This window comes from Zootoca vivipara, chromosome 11 (genome assembly GCF_963506605.1).
Source record: "Zootoca vivipara chromosome 11, rZooViv1.1, whole genome shotgun sequence".
Taxonomy (NCBI): Eukaryota; Metazoa; Chordata; class Lepidosauria; order Squamata; family Lacertidae; genus Zootoca; species Zootoca vivipara.
The window spans coordinates 10,321,959-10,348,677 of NC_083286.1; the positions used below are offsets into that span (position 1 = coordinate 10,321,959).

The window sequence follows — 26,719 nt, forward strand, 5'->3', positions numbered from 1 at the left end:
ACCTTTGCCTCTGCCTTGCTCCTTGACCCTGTGACTGCCTGCTGCTGGACCCTCAGCCCTGCACCTGTTCCTGCTTCTACACCACCATCTTGCCTCTGGTCCTGACGCCCGCCGACCGGACCGTGACATGTAGTTAGAATATCTATATTTGTATTCAGGGTTCTGCAGAACTTGATCCCCCACCTCTTACATATTTTGAATAATTTCCAGTTCCTTGAAAATGTTAATACAAGACCTGGATGTTTGAAAGCACCCTGCTCTAGCCACCAGATTATTTAGTTGGTGGTCTAACACTTTTTTAAAAAAAAGTTGTTTGGTAAAGAAATGTTTGTCTCATCCCCCCCCCCCCCAATAACTGATCATGTGCTCCAAGTGCACCAATTCACACTTTGCAATAGTTCACAGATGAAATAGGGGTAATTTATGAGAGGTTACTGCTCACACACTTCTGCTGCGCTTTTCTGCTTGTGTGGTGGCACCTCGGTAAAACCACTTCTTACGGTTTTTAGCAGAGCTTTCCCCGGAGGCAGAGGACAAGAACAGGAGTCATACTCAAATTCAGTCAAGAGCTTCTTTATCGCTCGACTGGTTGCACAAGCATTTGTGTTACTATTATATACAAGCTATTGACATTCCTTCTCTACCTCTCCAGCGTGGTATAATCTCAGTCCAGAATTTAACAATTCTGACACAGCAAAACTCACGGTATCAGCAGCACCCATTGTCTTACTTCCAACCTTGTTGTCAGTGTGTGTGCTTTCCTCTTCCTCGTGTGGAAATTGCAGCCTGCAACTTCCTCCCTTTATTTGCACCTCCAGCTGCCACCAATCAAGCCTAGAATGCCACTCCTACACACTAAAGAAAATTCTGGAACCCTCTTTAAAGCTCCCAGGAACTTTTATCTGCTTCTTAAAGAATGTTTTCCTAACACAGTTGTTGATTTGTGAAATGTTATTCGTACCCCAAATACCTCTGGGTACCATGGGTGGGAAAGAGACATGAACAGAGATGTGATATTGAGATACGTTTGCGCACCTGCCTTTGTCTGCTGATGTTGTGATGCACCTGTTGTCCTTACTGCCGTCACACATGAGACTTATGAATAAGGACAAGATTGTGGTCATTCTATTTGATGGATGGGCTGAAAACATTGCTTGTAAAGCTTGTAAAATAATAAAAACGGACATAGATGAGTTCTGGACCACTTGAGTTAGTAAAGTCTGACAACTAAGTTTTCATTAATAGTTTAGCTCCAATAGGAAGCACCATCCATCACAACAGAATCATTTATTCATATAGCTTTCACAAAGAGGGATAGCAAACATCAACTAATATCAAAGTGAATCAAGAGGGATCACATCATGAAGGAGGGCAACTCTTCCATTATAGAACAAAAAGGAAGACTCGCCATTCAATATACATCAAAGCAATTTCCTAAAATACTTGACACATTTAAAAGAGGAACCTTATTTAAACATTTATAACCTCCCTATAACAATTATCTCTTGTGATAAATCAACAGTGTCCCAAGCACATATTGATTACAAGATCCTTGAGTCTGCTACTCATAGTTTTAACCACTACATTGTAGTTTGGATTATTGATAATACATCCAGGTTTTTGATAGGAATCACGTTACATATAGATTTACTGTCATTCCGTCTGAATAAAATTAAAGGCCCTCTTTGCCTGTCCAATACATTTAATGCTTGTGCTTAAAGCCACCATTCTTCATGAAGTTAAATACTTTGTCAACAATGCAAACAACTGGAGCCAAAGGCTAAATGAGGGTAACTTAGTGAAAGTTAACAGAAATAAGATACCTTCCTTCAATCTGTCTCAACTGCATATCAAGCTGGAGGAAAGAAACACACCAGCGGTCTCTGTTTATGTTGTCATAAAGTCTAATCTTACTTCTACCAGGGAATTATGCCATTTATTTTATCTGTTACTCGTTTTATTTACTATGTTTATATAGGTCACCTAACAGCATGTGTTTGCTGTGTGGTTCACAAGAATTAAAATAACAAAATACAAATATAAGGACAAAAATTCAGCAACTACACAACAACATTAAAAAGTTTTACTCCACAGAGAATGAGATAAACCCAGTCACAAAAAAACCCAGGTGAGACAACTTTTTCAAGCGGCATGATCCACAGGGGTAACCGGTCCTGATGTAGATCTTTATTTCCCCCTTATTCTTGATGTATTATTTCCCCCTTATTCTTTATTTCCCCCCTTATTCTTCACCCAGCCATTCTTCCTTGCCAGGAAGGGGAACACTATTTTGTGGTTCATGTCAGGTGGCAAAATCCCTTGGACTGATCCCGACTGTGGCAGTAGCAACTCTCTCCTGACTGTGTCCCATGCTGCATGGTCACCTGGACCAGACTCCACCTGGGCCAGCAGAAACACAAAGGAGGAGTCAGGCCCTCGCAACCACATGGTGTGGTTGTGATGGTGTGGTTGTGATGTTGTGAAGTGGAACTTCCACTTATTAGAAGAGATGGGTGGCTGTACAAAAGCCTGTCTCCTTGCTTGCCCCAGGAAAAGGAAGGCAAGAACCCATATGTCGGGAGAGGGGAGACCATGAACTTTCAGGCTTCTTTCTCCCCATAGTGGCTGTGGGGACATCAACTTGTACAACAGCAGAACAGACTTTTGATTTGTAGATCCTGCACTGCAATGTGCTTAAAGTGTAAAAACAAAGATGCTCAACTGTCACCAAAATAGCAACTATGAACATGCTGGTGGCAGTTGTAGCCCAACAGCCTCTGTAAGGCTGCTCTGGGAACAGGAACCAAAACTTGTTCCACAAATACTGTAATGTCAGGGATTGGCAGAGGAGGAATAGTGGAGACTGCCTCCCCATCCTGACCCTTCCAGGGAGGAGGAAGAGGAAGACAGTATAGATTTACAACAGGGGTTTGAGGAAGGTCACTGCTCAGAGGCAGATGAGGGGGAAAGTTGGGAAATCATGGGAGAGCCAGAACAACACCCGGTTGACACGTTGTCATTAGAAAGCATTCCAGACCCTCCATCTCCCAGAACCCGGCGAGCCTTAAAAGTAGGATAGCAAAGAGCTCAAAGACAGAGGGCAAGTAGCAGCAACCGAAGAGATGATGAGAACGACGAATGAGGAAGTGGGAGAGATGAGGGATGGAGATTCACTCGGGACAATGCCATTATCCAAGAGGCTGGGTTCTATAGCCTCTCTCTGTAAATATTGAAATAAATAAGGATGTTAAGAAACGTTACCTTGTGTTTATACTTTCCTGGGCAAACACCTGGGAGCTGCTGACAGCATCCTGACATATAAAAACAATTGCAAAATTCAAGGGATATCTTAAATTCCTCTAATTTTTCAAAGTACACATTTGGCCTGTAGTGCTGTATTCCAGAAAAAGTAGGCAGGCCAGGGTTGTTTGTCTGTGAGTGGCCCTGAACTATTTCTTTTCTTCCAAATAATCAGTTGTAAAGTGGTCACATGCCATGCTGATGTTTTCCTTTTAGCACTAATAGAGCAATGCAGGCAGGAGTTAGTTCCCTCAGTACCGGGCAAGGAGATGTAGTGATCAACCCCCACCCAGAAACCTATGTCTCCACTGTGGAAGGACGTGTGGCCAGAATTGGCCTCCACAGTAACTTACGGACTCACTGTTAAGACCGGGTTCATGGAAGACAATCTCACTTGTCTACGAGGGATCGCCAAAGAAAAAGAAAGAATGCAGGATTCTTTTGTCCAATGTGGGGCTCACACCCACAACTTTGAGATTAAGAGTCTCATGCTCTACCAACTGAGCTATCACAAAACATTCCTCTTAGCCTCCAAATTCAAAATGGCACACACACACACAAAATGTAGCTAGTTGTATGTGTTGAGACGGGTAGTTATAAACCTAGCATTCATAAATATTATTATTATTTGTATACCATCCTTCATCTGTAGATCTTAGGGTGGTTCACAATACAATGCTCAGTGGTTCCCAACTTTATATTTTGAGGATCCCTTTTTAACCTCAAAAAAATCCACAGACCCTCACATAACTCTGCTGTTATAACACTGCACATAATTTTCCTCCATTTACTAGAAGTCTGGGAGATCTCAAGGCAAGCACAACAAGGTCACTTGATAAGGTTCAGCATTACAGTCCAGCATTAATTTCAAGGTATTATCCATTGTTGTGGTCTGATATCTTTTAATCCACTAATCAAAATCAAAACATACGGTAGTACTTTATGCAATTTATCAGTCATTTGCAGCGAGCTATCAAGTGTGTTGTTACAGACCTGAATGCTATGAAACATTTCCTACCAGAACTTGTTTCAAAATATTGACAAGATAGGGGAAAACTTCAACCAAATGTATCTTGCATTTGTAACATGCTAGAAGCTGCAGTATTTGTTAATGTTTGGTGCTCCGGTAAGTAACATATGTATAACATCTTTACAAAGTGTGTAATTAATTCCAGGAACACGCTGAGATGTTAAATGACATAGCTCTTTTGGTAATTTAAATCAAGTCTTGGGGGCCTTTTCACAAGGGAGGATTAACTCAGCCTCTTTCTCTCTCTCATCTGATTATTTGTGCAGAAAATAAAGTGTAGGAGAGGCACTGGTAACACAAATGAACATTACACTGTAAGTGTCTTAGCACAACAGCTTAGCAAAAATAATGCACATTGTATGATCCAAGTATGATATTTATTTAGAGCATTTTTACCTCACTCTTCAACCAAAAAGGCTGCCAGAGCAGCTTACATAAAATCAAAACAAAACACACCAAATCTAAAAAAAATGTGGTATAAACACTGACAACTGGGAAACACTGGCCTGCAAGCGCTCCAATTGGAGAACAGCCTTTACCAAAGGTGCCATGAGCTTTGAAGACACTCAAATTCAGGACGAAAGGGAGAAATGTGCTAAGAGGATGTCATGTTTGGCAAACCCTCACAGTGATCAACCCCCACCCAGAAACCTATGTCTCCACTGTGGAAGGACGTGTGGCCAGAATTGGCCTGCACAGTAACTTACGGACTCACTGTTAAGACCGTGTTCATGGAAGACAATCTCACTTGTCTACGAGAGATCGCCAAAGAAAAAGAAAGAATGCAGGATTATTTTGTCCAACGTGGGGCTCACACCCACAACTTTGAGATTAAGAGTCTCATGCTCTACCAACTGAGCTATCACAAAACATTCCTCTTAGCCTCCAAATTCAAAATGGCACACACACACACACACACACACACACACACACACACAATGTAGCTAGCTGTGTGTGTTGAGACGGGTAGTTATAAACCTAGTATTCATAAATATTATTATTATCTATTTGTATACCATTCTTCATCTGTAGATCTTAGGGTGGTTCACAATACAATGCTCAGTGGTTCCCAACTTTAAATTTTGAGGATCCCTTTTTAACCTCAAAAAAAATCCACAGACCCTCACATGCTAATTGTTGCAATGTTAGGCTTTAGCAACTAAGAAAATACGTAATGACAAGCAATGATTATGAATTCAGTAAAACTTTTAAATGAATTTCCAAATATGTCAAAAAACAAAGTACCATCACTAATCAGGTATATATACTCAGGTATATTTACTTCCTCAATATAACCAGACCAGCCAATTAATCAGTTCAAACAGGTTTGAAACAGAATTTGATTTATCTATGATTATAAATTCATTCATCTATTTCTCCAGTATACCCAGTTACCAAGAACCCAATTAAATCAATCAATCAATATACTTTATTCGACCGATAGTCAGAAACCCAATTAAATTAAACCAAGTACTAATAAGTTTATTTATTTACAAGAGAACTCAAAATAACCCCCCCAAAGCATTAAAATAAAAACTTTAATTATTTTTAATATAATGTAGTCCTATGTATAGAATCAGGACTATCAATTCTATAATTAATCAAAATCCCTAATCCTGGTAAGTAAAGCTATTTTTATATTAAATTAATTTGAATCTGTTTTACTTATATTTATTGTTTGTTGTTATTTTTTTCCTTTTTATAAGCCAGTGGGCATGAGCAGCAATTGCTATTTGGAGCAGTAGGAAGCCCTCAAAGGTCTGCCCTACAAGACAAAAAATAAAAATAAAAATCCACGCTAGAAAAAAAGCTAGACCCCCCCAAATAATAGGTAACCCCCATCTACAGAATTTATTCCAACAAACCAACAGAAGTAATCCTCAATAATTCCAAAACTAAGGAACCCAAATGCAATCAGTAGTTAGGAGGCAAAAAGCCTGCCAGTGGCCCACAGAATAGAGCCTGGTAAAATTAAGAGATAAGCACAGAGAAACTTGGCAAGGCATAATGGGAGCATAAGGTTGTCTTACAGCCCTTTACAAAAGGGATCTTTGAAGCACCCTTAGCCTCCTTTAAGCATTGGTGTTTAAAGGGAGCAGCTGCTTCAAAGGCCACTTTTGTAAAGTCCCCTTTGAAGCAGCCACCCATTTTTGCATTCAACTTTGCTTTAAACATTGCTTATAGGGTGAGGGCTGCTTTGAAGGTTGCTTTGCATAGAATCATAGAGTTGGAAGAGACCACAAGGGCCATCCAGTCCAACCCTCTGCCGAGCAGAAAACACCATCAAAGCATTATTGACATATGCCTGTCAAGCCTCTGCTTAAAGACCTCCAAAGAAGGAGACTCCACCACACTCCTTGGTAGCAAATCCCACTGCCGAACAGCTCTTACTGTCAGGAAGTTCTTCCTAATGTTTAGGTGGAATCTTCTTTCTTTCTTGCAGCTTTAAGACAGTCTCTGAGCTCCCAATGGGGGTATGGAGACTGTCTTTAAGTGAGTGGGAAGGCAGTGGTGGTGGGAGGCTGGGATAACTTTTCCATAGACTCCTCAGAATAATTCTGTGGCTCCTCATGGGTCCAAAGGGCCCGGGTTGAGAACCATGGTGGTAGATTATTAAAATACCTTATTCGACGGCTTCATATACTAGCACTGATTTTTAAGCAATGGACCGGCCTCTTTTATATATCGAAAGATATTCTTGAACAATTACAATTTACGCAGGCACCATAATAAAAACATAATAAATTAGAGCATTGATATGCTTTTCCAGATTGCTAAGCATAATTAATTTCCTTTGGTGAAGAGCAACAGCTATGCTGGAATCACTTTGGGTTGATTTTATTCTGACATTTGAATAAATACTGCTTTCGGCTTTTTCTAGCTTTCCCCCACATTTGGCAAAGCTCTTCTTCCGATTACTGCAGCCTGTAACACGTTGTTCATATCGACATTGCCCATCGCATAATGCTCAGTGGGGATAACCGAATTTATAGCAGGCTCACCTACAGGTGCCTTTTATGATATATTATCCAAAGTAGTTGTTTTGCATGTTAGCTGCGTATCATAGAGAAGAACCCTAGGCACAATGGCCCCTTCAGTCCTGATGTTGTGTGGCAATGTCCCTCCCTCCCCGTGAGAATAAGACACAAGAAACAAATGGTAGATTTTAAGTGGGCGAATAAGGCCACAACATTATGGGTTACGGATGTTGAGCGGTATTGGCTTAGGCATTGGAACCTAACTGACTATATCTGACACCAACCCGTGTGTTGGAGTCTGGGAGAAATTAACCACCAGTAAGGAGCCTAGTGATGTACATCTACCGGAACTCCTCCTGTGGCCACCGCTGGGGCGTGCCTTAGGGCCCTGACCTCTCCAGGCTCTGGACCAAGCTCCGCACCCGGAAACTTTTAACGGAATACTTCTCCATTTGCTGGGCAGGTGATGACGTAACCTGCCCCCCTTCTTCTTTTTATGCAAATTTCCAATGCCTACCGCCAAACCAAAAGTTGTGACGGATTGCTCCAAGGTATGCAAAAAAACCATCTTGGCTAGCCCAAGTGGGAAAAGTCCTACCAGGCCCCTGGCCAACCAGGTGACCAACCGAAGTCCATAGCAGCGTCAGCCGAGCCTAAAGGGTTGGTGGGCGGGTGAACCGATTGCACTGGCGAGCCGGGGGCAAAGAGGCAGAGTTCCCACCTCCGGGCTGTTTAAAAGGAAACAAGCCCCGCCCCCCGGTCGACCTCATTGGTCGGCCTGGGACTGACGGAGGCGGGAACGGCCAATCGTGAAGGGGCTGAGCTCTCAGCCCCCATTGCGAGAGTTCAGTCGGGCCTGCCCACAACACCAGCTTCGTCGCAGGCGCGGAGGTGGTTTTATAAGCATATGTACAAAGCTACCCTTAAGCACACCCTGACAATCCATTATGGCATGATTTGGATATAAGATTTCAGAGCTGTACAGCATGCATTCTCCGAGCTGTATGTTCTATCATACAGTACCGGATGGTTGATAAATAATACACCATTTTGGTAGCCTTCCCTTGTCCTGTCAGATTAAGGCTTGAATCACAACCATGTTCACTGAATCAAATATAGAAGCAGTCTGTTGCTATCTCTGATAATAAACAGAACTTTTAAATAATAATAATAATAATAATAATAATAATAATAATAATAATAATAATAATAGATTCTTTTTTAAAAATTCTGGTAGGATAGAATCATAAACAGAGACCACCTGTACCAGAAGCATAAATCAACTATTTGTTCCTTATTTAGTTTTATTCCATTTATGAGTCACTTCCCATAAAATATTCCAAAGGACTTGGACCAGCTTTGTGTGCCGCTACAAGCAGCCACTTTCAATTATTGTTTTGATAGCTTTTTAGCTAACATCTATATCTGTACTATGATTTTTGAACTGTCATCCTGTACATGCTCACCTGGGGTGGGGCAAAGCCCCACTGAGTTCAATGGAATATAAATATATAAGGATCACTCTGCAAATCAGAAATTTAGCAATGCCAGAATGCCTGATACCTGGCTTATACGGATCTGAACAGTGGAAAAATCTCGGCAGGCAAGGCGCAGCTGCGGATTCGAGGCAGAGAAGGCCGGACGGAGCAAGGGAGGCAAAGGAGGCCGACTGGAACACGACGAAGGAGAACCCGACAAAGGAAAGCAGGTAGGACCCCAGGTGTGGGCCGTTTAAATGGCCAGGGAGTGGACCCAAGGGAAGCCTTCCCCCTCCATCAGCTCAGCCCCCCGGCACAGTCTGTGCACAAGCTTGTATCCCCATTTAACATGCAAGCCAGGATCCAGGTCCTGATAGGCAGCTTATCAGGAAGGAGCATTGATGCTGTGATTCCTTCGCTGGGGCCCCTGTGGAGCCTCTGCCAGTGCATCGGAAGAAGCAAAGATCACCAGTGTCGAAGCAATGATTCTTCAACATCATCTTTGTTGGACTGGTCATGTGATTATTGTCATCCAAAACAACTACTCTATTCTGAACTTAAAAATGGAAAGCATAACACATATGGTCAACAAAAGAGGTTCAAAGACTCTCTCAAGGCAAATCTAAAAATATATAGTATAAACACCGACAACTGGGAAACACTGGTCTGTGAGTGCTCTAATTGGAGAACAGCCTTTACCAAAGGTGTCATGGGCTTTGAGGATGCTCAAACTCAGGACAAAAGGGAGAAACATGCTAAGAGGAAGGCACGCTTGGCCAACCCTCACCTTGATCAACTCCTGCCCAGAAACCTATGTCCCCATTGTGGAAGGACGTGTGGATCCAGAACTGGCCTCCTTAGTCACTTACAGACTCGCTGTTAAAACTGCGTTCATCGAAGACAATCTTACTCGGCTACAAGTGTTCACCAAAGAAAAAGAAGAAGGAGCCTCTGGCGTCCTGCAACCGAAAAGGGGTGAGTGGACTTGTCTAAATACTGTTGCTGGTAAAGAAGCGAAAAGAAGAAACTATCTTTCTTTTGTTGCTTAACAGATAAGAACAAACACTGCAGCTTGTCAACTGAGATACAACCAAACCAGCAAGCACATTTATGCTGTACCTAGATCTCTTGTGTGGAGTTTTCATAGCCATCAGCTGCAGTTCCACATGCTTGATGCATACAGAAGATGACTTTTACAGAAAGAGTTGTTGCTACTCATTGCATGGCCTTGACTGTAGCAATTATCTGTCTGAGTACCTTGCTGTACGTCTGCTGTGAAGCCTGTACATCAGACACACACAAAAAAACACAGTTCACCAAGAGTTGGAAAGTGTTTCAAGCTTTGTGAGCTATAAAGCAGGGACGCAAAGGAGGCATAATGCAGTTTGTTGGGTTAATAAAAGACTCAAGGTAGTCTGTGAATAGGAACTTTCCATGAAATGTAAACTTTGGGTCAGGACTGTTGCAGGGGAAAACCTTAACTCCCTCTCTCTGGCCCATTTCCTAAGCTATTTTCAAAATAAATTGCAGGCATTGAGGAAACAGATTTGGGTCACAAACCCTGGTGCAAGCTTAAGCAGACTTTAACTATTTCGACACAGAGACATAGTGTGATTGACACCACAGCATAGCTGCCAAGTTATCCCTTTTTTAAGGGATTTTCCCTTATGCTGAATAGGCTTCCTCACGAGAAAAGGGAAAACTTGGCAGCTATGCACCACAGTGAATGGCTGCTTTCTCAAATGACTGAGTGATTTGAAGTTCACAGCATGTTATTCTTTGAAGGAGAACTACTTGAAAATTATTTACAGGTGGTATTTAATTCTGAGCAGGCTTGCTAAGATGTATAAGACTGAATCAGATAAGTGCTGGAGATGCAATGGGGACAAGGATACATTCTTTCATACTTAGTGGACTTGTAAAAGAGTACTGGGAAATGATACATTATGAATTGAAAAAAATGTTCAAATGTACTTTCCCCAAAATACCAGAGTGCTTTCTGTTGGGGATAGTTCAGACTGAAATTCCCAGGTTTCAAAAAAGGTTCTTTATGTATGCCACTACTGCAGCCCATGTTTTGTTAGCCCCAAAATGGAAAATGAATGAGGTCCCAACCAAAGAAGAATGGCAACTTAAGTTGATAGAATATGCACAGCTTGCAGACTTAACAGATAGAATAAGAGAACAAGAAGAACATACGTTTAGAGAAGATTGGAAAACGTTTATTGAATACATGGGAAATAACTGTGTACAGCTGAAAACGCTGGCAGCATTAAGATAAATTCAACTGTGTAAATAAGTTTTGATGGATGCAATAAGGGAATACTGAATGGTATAGTTTTTGTAAAATATGCAGAAATTTATAATATGTAAAATGAACCATGGAAAGCTAAGAAGGGAAGTCATTGATATCTTAAGGATGTAAATATGAGGACTTTAAATTGTAAAACACAAAATTTAATAAAAAAATACTATATATATATATGTATAAAGAATGGCTGCTTTCTCCCTAATGCAAAAAGTAGTTACTGGAGCCAGATAGGGACCTCAGCAGGGAGCAAAGAGTTCAAGTCCTCCTGCCTCCCATACCTCTGTCCTGAACAGAAACCGACCCATGCCTCTGAAGTTGACTTCTTAAAAAGTCATTTGCATGGTTGCTAATTGTATGAATGGCATTGCATCTAGTGTGGCTCTCGGAAGCAGAAACAGCAGTGGTCAGAGTTCCCCGAGGGTTGTGGACAAAGTGGCCTGGATGTTAGATGGTTAATTTATTACGGAAACACCATGATGAGAAGGGGAAAGGGCACGTTTTGATTGCAGGTAGCAAACACAGACTGAAACCCTTCCTTTCGAGATATGGAAGAAAGGGACAAGCCAGATCAAAGTTCTGCAAAATATTTGGAATCGTATTTGTTCTGCTTGAATCAGAAAATATGATACACTCCAATTTACACAACACCATTAAGGCTAAACCATATACCGAAGAAGAAGAAGAAGAAGAAGAAGAAGAAGAAGAAGAAGAAGAAGAAGAAGAAGAAGAAGAAGAAGAAGAAGAAGAAGAAGAAGAAGAAAGCAGTATCTTTGGGACACAGACAATAATGCATTACAGATTGCAGTATAAAAGGAATGTTCTGTAAATGTAATTGCAGTTCTGGGGAGATGGGTCAGGCTGTCATTGTCTGCCTTGTAATCTCAGTCACTTAAGGAGCAGAGCTTCAAAGCTGTAAATTTTGTAGCCTGCGTCCCTGAATGCATGCCCCCATCCAATGTTCATATTGTCAAATCACGCAAACACCAGGCATCTAGCTGTAAAATAACACACACACACACACACACACACACACACACACACACGGTCACATTTACATTAGTTCTTTCCATATGAGGGGGAAATTGTTACTGCTGAAGACCTGACATTTGCCCTTCGTATGAGTAAGGAGAACAGCATCATCTTATCATCATCCTCAATTTATGAAGCACCTAAAAGTTGGGCAACTGTCGTACAGAGATGGGAATGAGGCAGGTTCAGTCTGCAAGCTTTTCACCTAAGTAGAGTAGGTGTTCCACCTAGGGACAAAAACAATATGCAAAATCTATGTGGGTGTGATGTAGGATTGCAGAGAAAAGTGGGCATCCTGTACATTTTCCCATTAAGGATTTTTTTAAGGAAACACTTTCAAAATCAAGCAAGAGTGTAGGGAACGGGGAGCAGCACAGCATATATTTACAGATGCAATATTACATTTTCATAAGGTTAGATGCTAACCTCTAACCACACCTTGAGTGTGTTTACCTGGCTGAAAGGTGCCCTTGAACTCTGATTGTGACTCTTGCTTGCCTGAATACAGGATTGAGAGGGTTATCTGAGTTATCTGAGTGTGTACAGAAAGTAGCCTACTGTACAAAGGTACAGTCATACCTCTAGATAAGAATGCTGCGGGTTGCGTACAACGCAGGTTACGAATGTGCCGAACCCGGAGGTAACGGAATGGGCTACTTCCTGGTTCGGCAGTTTGCACATGCACAGAAGTGTCAAATGACACCATGCACATGACGCTGGTTGCGTACTGCTCTGGATGCGAACGGGGCGCTGGAACGGATCCCGTTCGCATCCAGAGGTACCACTGTATAAATTACACTCATTGTCATGTCCCTTTTTACCTCTGTCCTGCTGCCCTCTGGCATGTGCCCCCCCCCAGGTTTTCCTAGAAAGAAATGTATCCCTTGGCCTGACTAAAGTTTCCCATCCTTGAGTGTTGCAAGGCTGAACGTGGATTTGCAGCACCATTGAACTAGGCTGTAGGCATGAAGGACTTTCTTAGGAACCTGATAATGCCAATGGAAAGCTCTAAGAATGGTTAGACTCCAGTAAGTTGCAATGCACATTCTCTCTCTCTCTCTCTCTCTCTCTCTCTCTCTCTCTCTCTCTCTCTCTCTCTCTCTCTCACACACACACACACACACACACACACACACAGCCCATCCCCAGTAAGACGAAAGGGAAAGGATGATTGCCACAGAATTTATCTTGTTCTAAAGCTAAGAGTATTTACTTAGTAACTAGATAGCACAAGAGCTTCTTTAAAGAGAAATCAGTACGTCCTAGTTTAGATTTCCTCTACAGAAATAGATAGGAATCCCTCCATTGATCACTGAAGGAAGCTCTAGTGATTTGAACAGTTTGCTAGCTCAGAAAGTGTCAGGACTTCATGCTAGATGACAGTCTGGTTATTACTGCCACCATTAAGCACTGAATACTGAGAAGGTTTGGAGGAAAATCTATAACGGCATCAAGATAATCTTTTCTGCCTTATCAGAGATCCAGAATAGAATGCTTTAATTCACAGTCTATTGACCATTTATGTCCTTAAAAAAATACATCTGATTTCTGAAAGCTATCAGCAGGAAGAAAAGACTTCATTAAGTACAGTACTGCCACATTGGGGGGAGGGAGTTAACACATGCTTTAAAGGAATAGGCATAAGCTATAAAACAGAGAAAAGAATCACTCATTCCAGAAGTGTGGTAGGTTAAACATGCAAAATGCTACCAGGAAAACCTAGACAGGCCATTTCTTGAATACTCAAAAAGGTGCACACATACAAAAACATGCACACACACACACACACACACATGTACGGACACCACTTCCTGCTCACAATTATGGGCATCTTTAAATTAATAATATTACAGATAATAATGCTAATTTTAAGCTACCCTCTAACAGACCATGTGTCCAGAGGAAGTCTACTGAAGCAAACAGAGTTGTTTGGCATCTTAAAAACTGACTAATTGAGTGATGCATGAATTCATCAATTTCATAAATAAGAACCATCTTTATCAAGTGCACGAAAGACATTTTTAAGAAGTTGGATATTTGTGCAGATGACCAGTAATTATCTTAACCTTTCCCTTCTGGAATTAGCTCCATCCAACGAAGGATCTGGAGATAACTTTCAGGGGTGTTTATAGGTTTACTACTCGCCGCCGTAGTAGCATATATATATATATAGTTTCCTGTTCTCTTTCAGCAGATCTTGACCTAAACTACCTAACAGGAAGGCTTCTGTGTGGGTCCTATTGTTAATCATTTCCTCCTGAATCTTTTATAAAAATCCAAATATTTTACCTCTCCGTTGTGTCCATAATTCACCATTAAACTACAAGTAATATCCCAATCCTACTAATGATTTTAACTGTTCACAATGGTCTTTAAAATAAGTTATAAATTCCCCCCATTCCTTATTAAAATTTCGGTCTTCCTGATTTCTGATTCTTCTGGTCATTTTAGCCATTTCGGCATAGTCCATCAACATGATCAGAGAAGAATGGCAGAGCAAGTTGATCAAGTCAGTTTTCCCATTTCAATAAGATTGAATTATTAAAGGAATGAGGACTCACAAAAGATCGTGTCATTTACCATAGCTGCCAAGTTATCCCTTTTTTAAAGGGATTTTCCCTTATGCTGAATAGGCTTCCTCGCGAGAAAAGGGAAAACTTGGCAGCTATGTCATTTACAGTGGTTTCGTGCAGCACCCTCCTCAATGAACTTCAGGCACACGGCAAATACTTTCTTACTTCAACAGGTATTTTAAGAAAGTGTTTGGGTATATGCCTGAGTTTATGATCTTTTTAATTATTTTAGTCTCTGTATAGCTTGTTTTTATGTACACTGCTCAGAAATGCTAATTAAGCAGCAATACAAATACCATAAATAACAAACCACCTGTGTTTACTTGTGTAAGGCAGGGCTGTGGAACCTGTGACTCTCAAGATGTTGTCAGACTTCAGCTCCTATAAGCTCCAGCCAACATGGTCAATGGTCAGGAATGATAGCAGTTGCAGTTCAACAACACCTAGAACAGGACTTCCCAAACTTGGGTCTCCAGCTGTTGTTGGTCTACAACTTCCATCATCCCTAGCTAGCAGGACCAGTGGTCAAGGATGATGGGAATTGTAGTTCAAAACCAGCTGGAAACCCAGGTTTGTGAAACCCTGATCCTGAGGGTCACAGATTCCCCGGTTCAGACTCAAGAGATGAGGACCCTATGTTTTCCAGATGTGACTACAATTCTCATTATTCCTGGCCACGTCGGCTGGAGTTTATGGGAGCTGGAATCCAACATACACAAGTTATTGGATGATATCAAATGTACCAAAAAATAATTACAAGTCAATAATGCAACCTTCATCCAATGACATTAAAACAGTTGTATTTTTGAAAGGCTCTTGGCAATCTGTTGCAATTATTAATAAGAAATCCAAGAGTGAAGAGTGCACAATGCTCAACAAATGCTCAGAATAATATTAATATTTGCACACATGCAGTCTCTAATCTAATTGTTTCTCAAGGACACATATGCAAATGTTATTAATGGTGAAAAGATTTGGAGCAGAAACAAACAGACCCTCCACCAGTTAGAAACAGGACATATCTTATTCTTGAGTAGTGCCAAGTAATGAGATACACTTAATAAAAATGTAATTAGTAGACCTGCTTCCCAGCTGGATAGAGTTTTTACTTTTTTATCCCTTATGATTTAAGCCCTTAAGGTAGCTTCCATCATTGCTCTTATTATATAGGTATGGTGTTTAATTCATAATTCTGTAGTTACTAATTTAAAACTACTTAAAAATCCAAATGTTTCCAGGCTTCAATCACATTTCAAATTATTGTACTGAAGGTACTCATTACCTGGAATATAAACAGTATCATTTCCCCCCCCCCTACCAGTCAATGCTCCTCTTTTGCTAGTGAGCCACAACCCAAATTCACTGTAGATAATGAATGTAGTCTTTCAGACCCACTCCTGCTTTTATGGAAATTCCAGTGAAGTCATCAGGGTTCATAGTTTTTACTAATTTTTAATCTGCAATTATATTGTTACTATCAGGGCCATCTTAAGTGTACCAGGCGCCATGGTGCAATGATCCCTCTGGCACCCCTCGCCCTCCGCCGGGCAGGGCCAGGTGCAGCAGGCAGCCAGAGGCATGGCACGGCAGGCAGGGGCACTGCCAGCTGTGCTCTGCCTCCGCCTGCTCGGCTGAAGTGAGATGGCAGCAGCGGCCGTTGAAGGAAACCTGGACCTGGACCTGGACTACCTTCTGCCCACACTCCTTCTAGTCACAGCGAGCACAGATAGCACTGCCCTTGGTCCAGTTTCCCCCCGACGCAGGCAGCTCTGCTGCCGCTGCTGCCGCCTCACTTCAGCCACCGCTGCTGGGAAAGGAGCAGGTGAGGCGGAGGCGGAGATGGAGGCATGGGCACGGGCGGCTCTGTGTGCCTCCTTGGTGCGCCCCTTCCTGGGCGGGTGCCCTGGCGCATCGCGCCAGCCAGCCCAATAGGAAGGATGGCCCTGGTTACTATGTTGTGTGTTTTTCTGTTGTAAACCACCCTGTGATCCTCAGATGAAAGGCAGTATAGAAATTTAATAATAAATCAATAAATAATCCAAAGATGCCAACTATGTGATTCAGCTTGTGTCGCATGATGTTTCCAGTGTACAAAAAGAGACTGGCACTGGCACCAAGAAGAAGAGGCAGGCAGCGGAAGTGCTCCCATTTAAAAGTCCCAGAACTTTATTTTAGAACAGAATGTGTACAGCATCTAAATCAGTACAGTCTGCATGCACAGCATTGTAGATTACTGCAGCATTCTATATGGCTTTAAGTTCAGAACCAGGGCTCTCTCAGTGGTGTAGGAATAGTTAAGCCTCTTGTATTACACCAGGGGTCAGCAATCTTTTTCAGCCGTGGGCCAGTCCACTGTCCTTCAGACCATGTGTGGGCCGGACTATCTATCTATCTATCTATCTATCTATCTATCTATCTATCTATCTATCATCTATGGGGGGGGGGGGAATAAACGAATTCCTATGCCCCACAAATAAGCCAGAGATGCATTTTAAATAAAAGGACACATTCTACTCATGTAAAAACATGCTGATTCCCGGACCGCCCGCGGGCTGGATTGAGAAGGCGATTGGGCTGCATCCGGCCCCAGGGCCTTAGGTTGCCTACCTCTGGCATTACACCCTTTTAAAGTTTGGCCTTCAAAGTACAATGCAGGGCTGACCCATTCCCCTTCAGGAAAGAGGAGACATGGAATAGAATTTGGAATTTAAAAAACAATCAGTATATTTCAGGTCTATGTGACTTGCACGTCATACGCCTGCCCCCTTCCATTTCAGTATTATTCTACTTTTTTTTGTTTTAAATCCAAACAAAAACATACATTTAAATAGGTATATTTAAAACATATCCCCCCCCCACCCCAAAGTACATATTTCCAAGTGTATTTTTCCTTTTCTCAAGATACACATTTAAAAAATGCATTCTAATACCCTACTGCATTGGCACATTTAGGAAATGTGAAATTTGGTGGAGAACAGCATGCACTCAGCTGTTTGCCTTTCATGGGGACTAGGAGAGAATTTTTCATGCTAGTTTGACTAAGCCATGTACTTTTCAACTTCCTTGAGGTGTCTTTTGTTTTGCTTTAATTGGGCTTTTTCCAATTAGCCTTTGAGGCTAACTCTTAACTGTTCCACTCTTGCCTATCACAACTTTTGGGAAAACACAAAGGATAAGAGGGAGAAATAGAATACAAATGTCTGAAAAAGAAATCCTGCACTACTCATGTAGGGCCCTCCTCATGATTTAGAACCCCGGAATACAAGGGTTCTAGATCATGCAGGGAACCTTCACCAGCAGAAAAGGCTTCCCGGTGCAAAAATCCAGCCACTAATACATGGAGGGCTGTGGGTTACTGTCAGGGATGTAGCAGAAGATGTGGGACCAAGGGTATGTCTCTTTTTCACTCCAGCTTGATGGAAAACCCCATTGCAGTTCTTGGTTCTATGAAAGGAATTTATGGAGGAGCAAAGATTTGGTTGGCAAACACAATAAAAGCCACACTACTCATACATAGGATGTACCCCACTCACACATACAGTAGGTTGTATTGGCTGCTGAGGGAACTATGCTTGTTTACAGAATTTAAAAAGAGTTTAAACAGCTGTCTAGTAGTTGGTTGCTGTCTTGATCACAAAAGCAACCAGATATACAGCCGGAGTTTGCATCAGATCCAGATGAATACCAAATCTGAACTGAAGTGGAGTGTCTCAGGGGGATTTAAGGCTTGTCTGTGACAAAGTGGGACCTGTACGAGCCAGCACAACTTGAAACAGGAAGCCCTGAAGTGCTTCGTGGCATTTCAGAAATTCAGACTAATGATGATGATGATGATGATGATGATATTGCAGGCAAGTATCTACTAAAAGCAACACGGTATCTCTAAATTTACCAAAAACGTAGCCAGATGACAGATGGGAAGCTCCTCCATGGTTGATAAATTTAGATATGATAGAGGTGTCTAAAATTATTCATGGTATGGACAAAGAAGGTAGGAAGAAACATTTCTCCCTCTTTCGTAAGACTGGAACTCATGGGCATCCAATCGAGCTGAATACTAGAAGATCCAGGATAGACAAAATATTTACACAGCACATAGTAAAACTATAGAATTTGCTCCCCCAGGAAGTAGTGTTGGCCACCAACTTGGATGGCTTCAGAAGAGGGTTAGACAAATTAATGGAGGATAAGTCTATCAATGCTACTTGTTGTTGTTTAGTCGTGTCCGACTCTTCGTGACCCCATGGACCATAGCACGCCAGGCACTCCTGTCTTCCACTGCCTCCCACAGTTTGGTCAAACTCATGTTCGTAGCTTTGAGAGCACTGTCCAACCATCTCATCCTCTGTCGTCCCCTTCTCCTATGCTCCTATGCCCCTTCTCAATGCTACTAGCCAAGGTTATTATATTCTGCCTCCACTGTTAGAAGCAATATGCCTCTGAATGCCAGCTGTTGATAATCATATGTGGAGAGAGTGCTGTTGCACTCAAGTCCCAATTTGGGGCTTGCCATGAGCATCTGGTTGGCCACTATGAGAACAGGGTGGACTAGATGGGCCACTGACCTAATTCAGCAGGCTCTTATTGTATCCTTATCCTATCAGGGGAAGGAGCAGCTTTGCAAGAGCAAAACTATGTCACTAAGCTTGAGAAAGATGCCAGGATGGGGAGAGCAGAGGAAGAGCTCTGTTGTGAATGACACGTCAAGGTTGTTTTCACAGGCAATGATTTTGCATTGAAAGTGAATTTCTTTTTCATTCTTTCCCACTCCAAGTCAACTTGAAAAGTGCCTCTCCCAAATCGCTTGGACCTATTTGTCTGCTGTTTGGCAGGCTTCTTCGTCAGAATAATCTCTCTCATGTCTGCAATTTTCCCACAACTTGGAGGGTGGGGGTGGGGGTGGAATTAAGGGGTTTCAGCTTTAACAGCTGTCCTTGCAGGAAAAGAATGCACCTATTCTCCTGCAAATTTCACCTAGCTCTATCAAAATACTAAAACGTTATAGATGCACACAAGCTCTGGATTCTTTTGCCATTAATTTGACAGTTTTTATCCTGTGTTGAGGGGCTAGTATGCCTGCAAATTTCATCCACTTCTGTCAGAAGGGTAAAAGGATTATACTGTTTTCTCAGTTCACAGCAGTGAATTGGGGTGGGATGTGAAGTGAGTTCGGATGGGCCCTGATCCCTATTCAGTAGCCTTTGAAGCACCTCAGATGAAGTTGGACTGCTTCCCGAAGAAATGAATCAAGGTCTGAACATAATTTTGTGGTCAGTGCACACCCCTAATATGGAATCATTTAAATTACATATTGGGCGGACTACAATAGTGTAGGACAGTGTTCTCGAAGCTACAAACATGAGTCTGACCAAATTGCGGGAGGCAGTGGAAGACAGGAGTGCCTGGCGTGCTCTGGTCCATGGGGGTCATGAAGAGTCGGACACGACTAAATGACTAAACAACAACAACAAAGTCCATGGAAGTTCTCATCAAATGGAACACTGCTGATTGTGGTCTCTTTTGGTTATGGTTCACTTAGAAATCTAGATTATAAACAAAACTACAGGGAAGGTACAAAGCACAGTGCTTTTTCCTTGGGGATCCAGGGGGACGCATACCCCTAAACATTTTGTGAATCTAAGTTTGGTCTCATTGAAGGGCAGTATTTCAACATGAGTAGGAAAATGAGAGTACCCCTAAACATTTTTAGAGAGAGAAAAAAGCACCGACAAAGCATATCCAGAAAAAAAGGATCCATAAATGGGACACCAAGAATAACAAGTTTTCATCCTGTTAAAAATCTTTATATAATACAGAGGCATGCTTAGAAGCTGCATGCTCAGAACTGCTCAGAATTTACCAATGAGGGCCAAATTCCCACATTCTGTTTCTTAGCTAGCAGGTGTGAGTGAATACATTCATAAGCATGGTGTATGAAAACTATGGTATAATCTGCAAATACAAGCAAACAATTCAATAATTGCTCGTCCCCAGGTAATCCTCCGGTAGGTAATCCCAAAATTAGCAGTTTGTGGATTCTAGCTAATACTTGTATGTCTGGTGGTGAAATTGAAAGCTATCTGCTCAAGTAATTCATGATATATTTAAGCATCTCCAGCAAAGCAACTTCAGTTGGTTCCCTTTGTTTACAGTTGTTTGTGGCAAATAAAAAATAGGTCCTGTGGACAAAACTATTTATGGCCAGATGTGTGGAGATTTTCGCCTGGAAACCAGAACTTTGAAAAGAATGATAAACCTCAACACTGCAGTTCACTTATTCTCTTATTGCCACTCTTTTCTTGCTCTTTCCATTGGTCTCTGTTCGTTCACTGATGAATTGCAGCTTTCTGTTTAACTTTCCCAGTTTCCTCCTGGTATATCCCTGCCTAGGACTTTGTACTCCTCCAGCAATACCATGCTCAATCATTTCAAAGTCTTTAGCTTTCTTAAACTGCAACCACTCCTGCGCTGTGCTTTTTCAGTCTGTCTCAGGACACCTTATGGGAATACTTCTTCCCATTGCTAGAGCACCTGCATTGCATGCAGAAAGTCTCAGTTTTAATCACTAACATTTACAGGTAGGGATGGGAGAGGCCCTGCTTAAAACCCTGGAGAGCCTCTGCCAGACAGTGTAGGCAAGTACTGAGCTAGATGGACTGTGGTCTGACTTGGTATATGGCAGCTTCCTATGTTCCTAAAGCCCACCTTTTGTACAAAGTGTTTGGTTTCAGCTCCTTGTCCTCAGGGCCGGTGTCAAGAGTCGGTATGGCTGGGCATCGGGTGAGGGCACAAATCACAGGAAGGGCACATGGACAAAACACTCTTGAGTCTGCCTTATATGGTTCATTTACAGGATTGCACTGCTAGTCTAACCAGCATCCTGCCAATAGAATAATTGAGGATGCCCTACACTATACTGCCCCTTCATGGATCACTGCTTTGTCATGGCGAAGGGGCTTGAATAACTCCAAGAAACTATGAGCTATGCCGTGCAGGGCCACCCAAGACGGACAGGTCATAGCCGAGAGTTTAGACTAAATGTGATCCACCTGGAGAAGGAACTGGCAAACCACTCCAGTATTTTGCCAAGAAAACTCCATAGATATAAAAAAAGGAGAAGCTTTGAGAAGAAAGTGAGAGTTTCCAAGCCATGTTCTGGTTCATGGGGTCACAGAGAGCCAAAAACGACTAAGACGACTAAGCAACAACAACACTATACTGGTAAAAGAAGTAGTATTATCACACTTTAAAGACTGAGATTTTCAGATAGGCTTTCATGATCCACTTCATCGGCTCTAGTCCATGAAAGCTCATGTCACAATAATCTGGTTGCTTTTAAGGTGCCACAAAAACTCTTGCAACCAAAAAACCAAGTTAACTGCATTTGTTGGTTTGAGGATTTAAATCATGCAATGAATACAGAGGAGTCATCGGTTAAAAGCCCCCTCCCCCAAGCTCTGTTCTGCAGAAATTGCAAGACATCTTGCGTGAAAAATATTTGCATAGGCAGTTGCGTTTCTGCACATTGATCAAACTAATCTGAAAAATTTCAGTCACAGATGACTTGAAATGTTTATGAAGTTTAATTTTGTTTTACATAACACTTCATTTCTAAAGAGTTTCAAAGGCGCTGTCACACATATCAAAGTTTCGTGTCACAGTTTCTGGTTCAGAGGTAGGTGCTGTAATACTAACTGGCTGATAAACTGCTGTGGAACCATCTTCAAATAAAAATAAACTTTGAAAAAGAAAATAAAAACAAAAGAGACCTAAAGTGGCTCTACTGGCAAAACTCCCATATGTACTCTGAATGCTTCGTTGTAACCCTTTGCATTTTTTTATTTATGGTTGTATTGGTTGTAACGCTTGTGTGTTTTTGAATTGCTTTGCAAGTTTGAATTCTCTAGGTAGATATAACTTTTTTGCTTGCTTCTTTAACAATATTTCCCATGCTTGGCATCCCAACTTTCAATAATATTTAGGAAACAAGTAAAATATGTGCCTTTCAAAGTCATACATTTAGGCTTCTTTTGATAAGGCAGACCAAATTCTGATATCTTAAATATGCATGTACCTTTTTTAGTTTTGTTTTCAATGGTGGATTATCTCTGACTCATGCTAGAAATGTTCAGAACAATGATATATGTGAACAAGGGTCTGTGAACAAAATGGTCTGTTCAAATTTTGTAAAATATTCTCTCAAAGCTGGCAAGCTTTGAATTGATGCAATTATGGCAAAGTCAACTGTCAGTAAGAGAGATCAGTTGGGTTGTAACTTAGTTGTAATTAGAGCAAACCCATTGAAAGCAATGGCCATGACTAACTTAAGTCCATTGTTTTCAGAGGTCTACTCTGAATAGGACTTTGATGCAACCGATTATTTCACTAATAGTTGCCCTAAGCAAGGACAGGAATTATATATATTTTTTTAAAAAAAACCCAAAAAACTAAGAGTGGATCTCAAGGTCTTAGCATCAGAGGATCCCATATGAATGAAATATTAATCTAGAATTAGAGAGTATCATCTTATTTCTCAGCATAAAGGTGAGGTCCTTCATAAAGAAAATCACCGAGAGTCACTTCTTTCTCACCATGCACATCCTTCCACGTGTATTTATTTGTTTACTTCCCAGGAATAATAATTATACCCTGCCTCTTTAAAGAAAGTGTCACTCCTATATCCATTTCCTTGAGAGTAAGCCCCACTAAGCACAGTGTTTTACATCAGGGTAATATGATTGAGCATGCCAGGCATGCTCTGGTGTGCTATGGTCCATGGGGTCACGAAGAGTCGGACACGACTAAGTGACTAAACAACAACAACAACAACAACATGATTGAACTAAAGCTACACATGTAAGAACACTGTAGCACTTAATTTGAAGCATTGGTGTTTATTGACTCAACTATATACTTTTGTGACTTCTATATGCAAGGAATGTAATAGCTGAATCAAAATTGGAAGTCCAAGGCAGATGTGTAAAATGGAAATTATAAATAGACATTTATACTTCCTGAAAAATTTTCACTAAAAGGTCACAGGGATGTATATCCATCAATTATCACAGAAAGGGCATGGCATTAAAAGTATAATGCAACTTTGATGTGCAATGGGAATATATAGGACGGGGTGTTGTGAGGACACTGATATTAACAGAGAAGGATAATACATGGAACCAATATAGTCCTACCCAACCAAAGTCTTTGGGAAAATTATTAGTTGTTTTGAAAATTATAATATTAATCCCCTAGGTAAAGCTGAAGAAACTCACTGATTTTTGCATTCCTCACCTGTATGTTTGAAGAATGACTATTATTCACTAGATCGCAAAGGCATTATTGCTGCACATGAAAAGCGGTATCTTCCTAGCATTCAATAAACCAGTATTTTGTTGTCTCAAAGTGTCAGAAAGTAAATGCGGTAATCCATCCACATATTTGATGTTTTTATCCATCATTATTTTGTGCTGAGAGGATGTTTGCTTTCTCTCTCTCTCTGTATATATATATATATGTCTCCGAGCCTTGCTTCCTAAATTGTAAGAGTGACCTCTAGTGCTTTGCTGTTTCATTATAGTTCCCTGTCCTATTTTGCTATAGATTTAGTACGTCTTCCACAAGCATCCGATTTAATTCTGTTCATAGTGCAAAATGTTATTAATGTGAGATTCAGTTATGATAGCCTTTTGAATTCATGAAGTGCACAAAGCAGGAGGATGAAGAAATTGTTTCTAAACACACACACACACACACCACCACCACCAAATCTGGATAAATTGCAGTAGGGGGCTATCAGGAAGAACTTGTTATTCATGTTCAGGATTCCTCTGTGCACTTGAATGTCAAATGAGGTGGCATGACTGGATGATAACAAAAGATCAGTTTGGTCCTGCAGAGCATCTGTTGTTTTTGTGATAGCATATATCAGTTCTAAGCCTTGAAAGCACAAAGCACCTGATGAAATCAGAGAACTTCCACTTTCCACATCTATTGCTTAGATCAGGCATAGGCAACCTTGGCTCTCCAGATGTTTTGGAACTACAGCTCCCACGATCCCTAGCTAACAGGGCCAATGGTCAGGGATCATGGGAGTTGTAGTTCCAAAACATCTGGAGATCCAAGGTTGCCTATGCCTGGCTTAGATGTTCTCAAGGAGCTGCCCCCTTCGAAGAGTGGTATAATGTTATTCATGAATTCCTACCAGCCCCAACACTTGGTTCCTCCAACTATAGACACCGCTTTTTCACTCTGATTCCCACACTGCACATGTGGCACCTCCAATGAAAGAAGTATGCAATTTTTTAAACAGCAGCTAGGTCATTGAATTCAATGGAACTTACTTTTGAATAGACATGCATACTGTAGCTTTGCAGTGTTGGTGCAAAATGAAGCCTATCTTTTGTGAGGGCTTTGAGGACCCCTGAGATCAATGATCAAGTACATAAAACTGAACGCACTCAGACATTCGTCTGTGATGCGCTTTGTACATACCAGACAGTCATATCTGATTCTGCCTTAGAAGCTTTTTACCCCAAATTCTAGGGTGCTGAGGCAGCAATCCTGAATACACTTGCCAGGGAGTGAGCCCTATTGAGCATAGTGGTACTACTTACTTCTAAGTAAGTGTGTATAGGATTGTGCTGTGACTCTTAAGTTTGAGAGTTTCAGTAGGCTTTTCTTTACAATTCTAATATCCAGGTTTTATTGAGGGGGGGGGACTTTACATGCTATAGCTAACACTCTGGTCACACATGAACATTAACCTTTTCGTAATCGATGAGCATCCTGTAAAATCTCGTTCTCAACATTCGCTCCTCAATTACATTTGCCATGCACTTGTGCTCCACAGTACAAAGGAGTTCCTCATAATTCATGGATATACGGGGGAAATTATACATTGCTAAAAGCCAAGCTGATGGAGCAGCAGCAGCAGTAGCACAGCAAATATCAGTGTGCCTCTAATCTCCATAAATGACTTAACTCCTTGCAGAATACTGTGCTGATATATGGGTAGCAATATTTTTTTAGAAAAAGAAATAAAATGAGAACATGCAGTTAAATAGTGAAATGCAAATTGCACATTATTTTGGAGCATGGCTTAGTCCACACTGCGCTCTGATTGCAGTCTGGTAAAAACGATGAAATGTGGGAAATTGCATTTCTGAGCCCCTGGAACATTTTCATCTCATTTACCTGCTGTTAGTAATTTTTTTTGCCCCAGCAGCACTGATTTCTTTGAAGAACTGCCTTTTAAAGTCTAGATCTCATTATAATAAGCTGTAAGTTTATCAGGACAATCTGGTACAAGTTTTAAAAAATCCACATGCAATACTTACATTTGTTCCCTGCTACTAATATATTCCAATGGTGAAAAGGGACCAGAAACAGCAGCTTGAATAAGGTCTCCGTGAAAGAATCCATGTTCTCATTGATGGAGGCACCCAAAAGTGCCAGAGTATTAGGAAACAGGCACTTCAGTCCTGTCCTTGCCTCCTCTTCTCTCCTTTCTCTTTCTCTCTCTGCCTGTCTTTTCAGTGCTTCCCCAGTAGCCAAGGAGCTCAGTCAAATGCACTCTGCATCTTCTCGCTCCCTCTCTCTCTCTCACACACACACACGCACCACAAGGTCTGCTCCCCCCACCAACAACAGCAATCCCCGAAGAGCAGCTGCAAGAATCTCTCCTCTAATTTCACAGAATCACTCAGAGCTAAACTGCTCGACTACCCTGTACAGTTTGGTTACTGAAGCTTCACGTTCATAATGTGTCCTGGACACCCCTTGTGGTGACAGGTAGGAAATGTGAGTCTATGATGAAAGCCAGACAATAAAGAGAACAGCCTGCACATGTGTGCCTGTACAGCCTCCCTGCCTGGATTATGACTGTTCCCAATTCTTTATAGTCATGCAGCGGGAGCAGGGAAACAGAGGAAGAGCAAGAGAACAAGGAAGATTCCCCCCACCCTATTTGTTTCCATTATGACCATCCTTTTTCACTGAAGTCTGCATTTAATGACAACTTT

At 41.5% G+C, this 26,719-nt stretch overlaps 1 protein-coding gene across 1 annotated transcript in view; it reads right to left on the reverse strand.

Moving 5' to 3' along the window:
• The window catches only part of CNTNAP4 (contactin associated protein family member 4), a 250,325-nt gene extending 223,929 nt beyond the window's left edge, over nt 1-26,396 (reverse strand). The window contains exon 1 of the mRNA XM_060280113.1: nt 26,036-26,396. Within this exon, the coding sequence (XP_060136096.1) occupies nt 26,036-26,120 (85 nt within the window). The 5' untranslated portion in view covers nt 26,121-26,396. The remainder of the gene's footprint in view (nt 1-26,035) is intronic.
• Nucleotides 26,397-26,719: the final 323 nt, after the last annotated feature.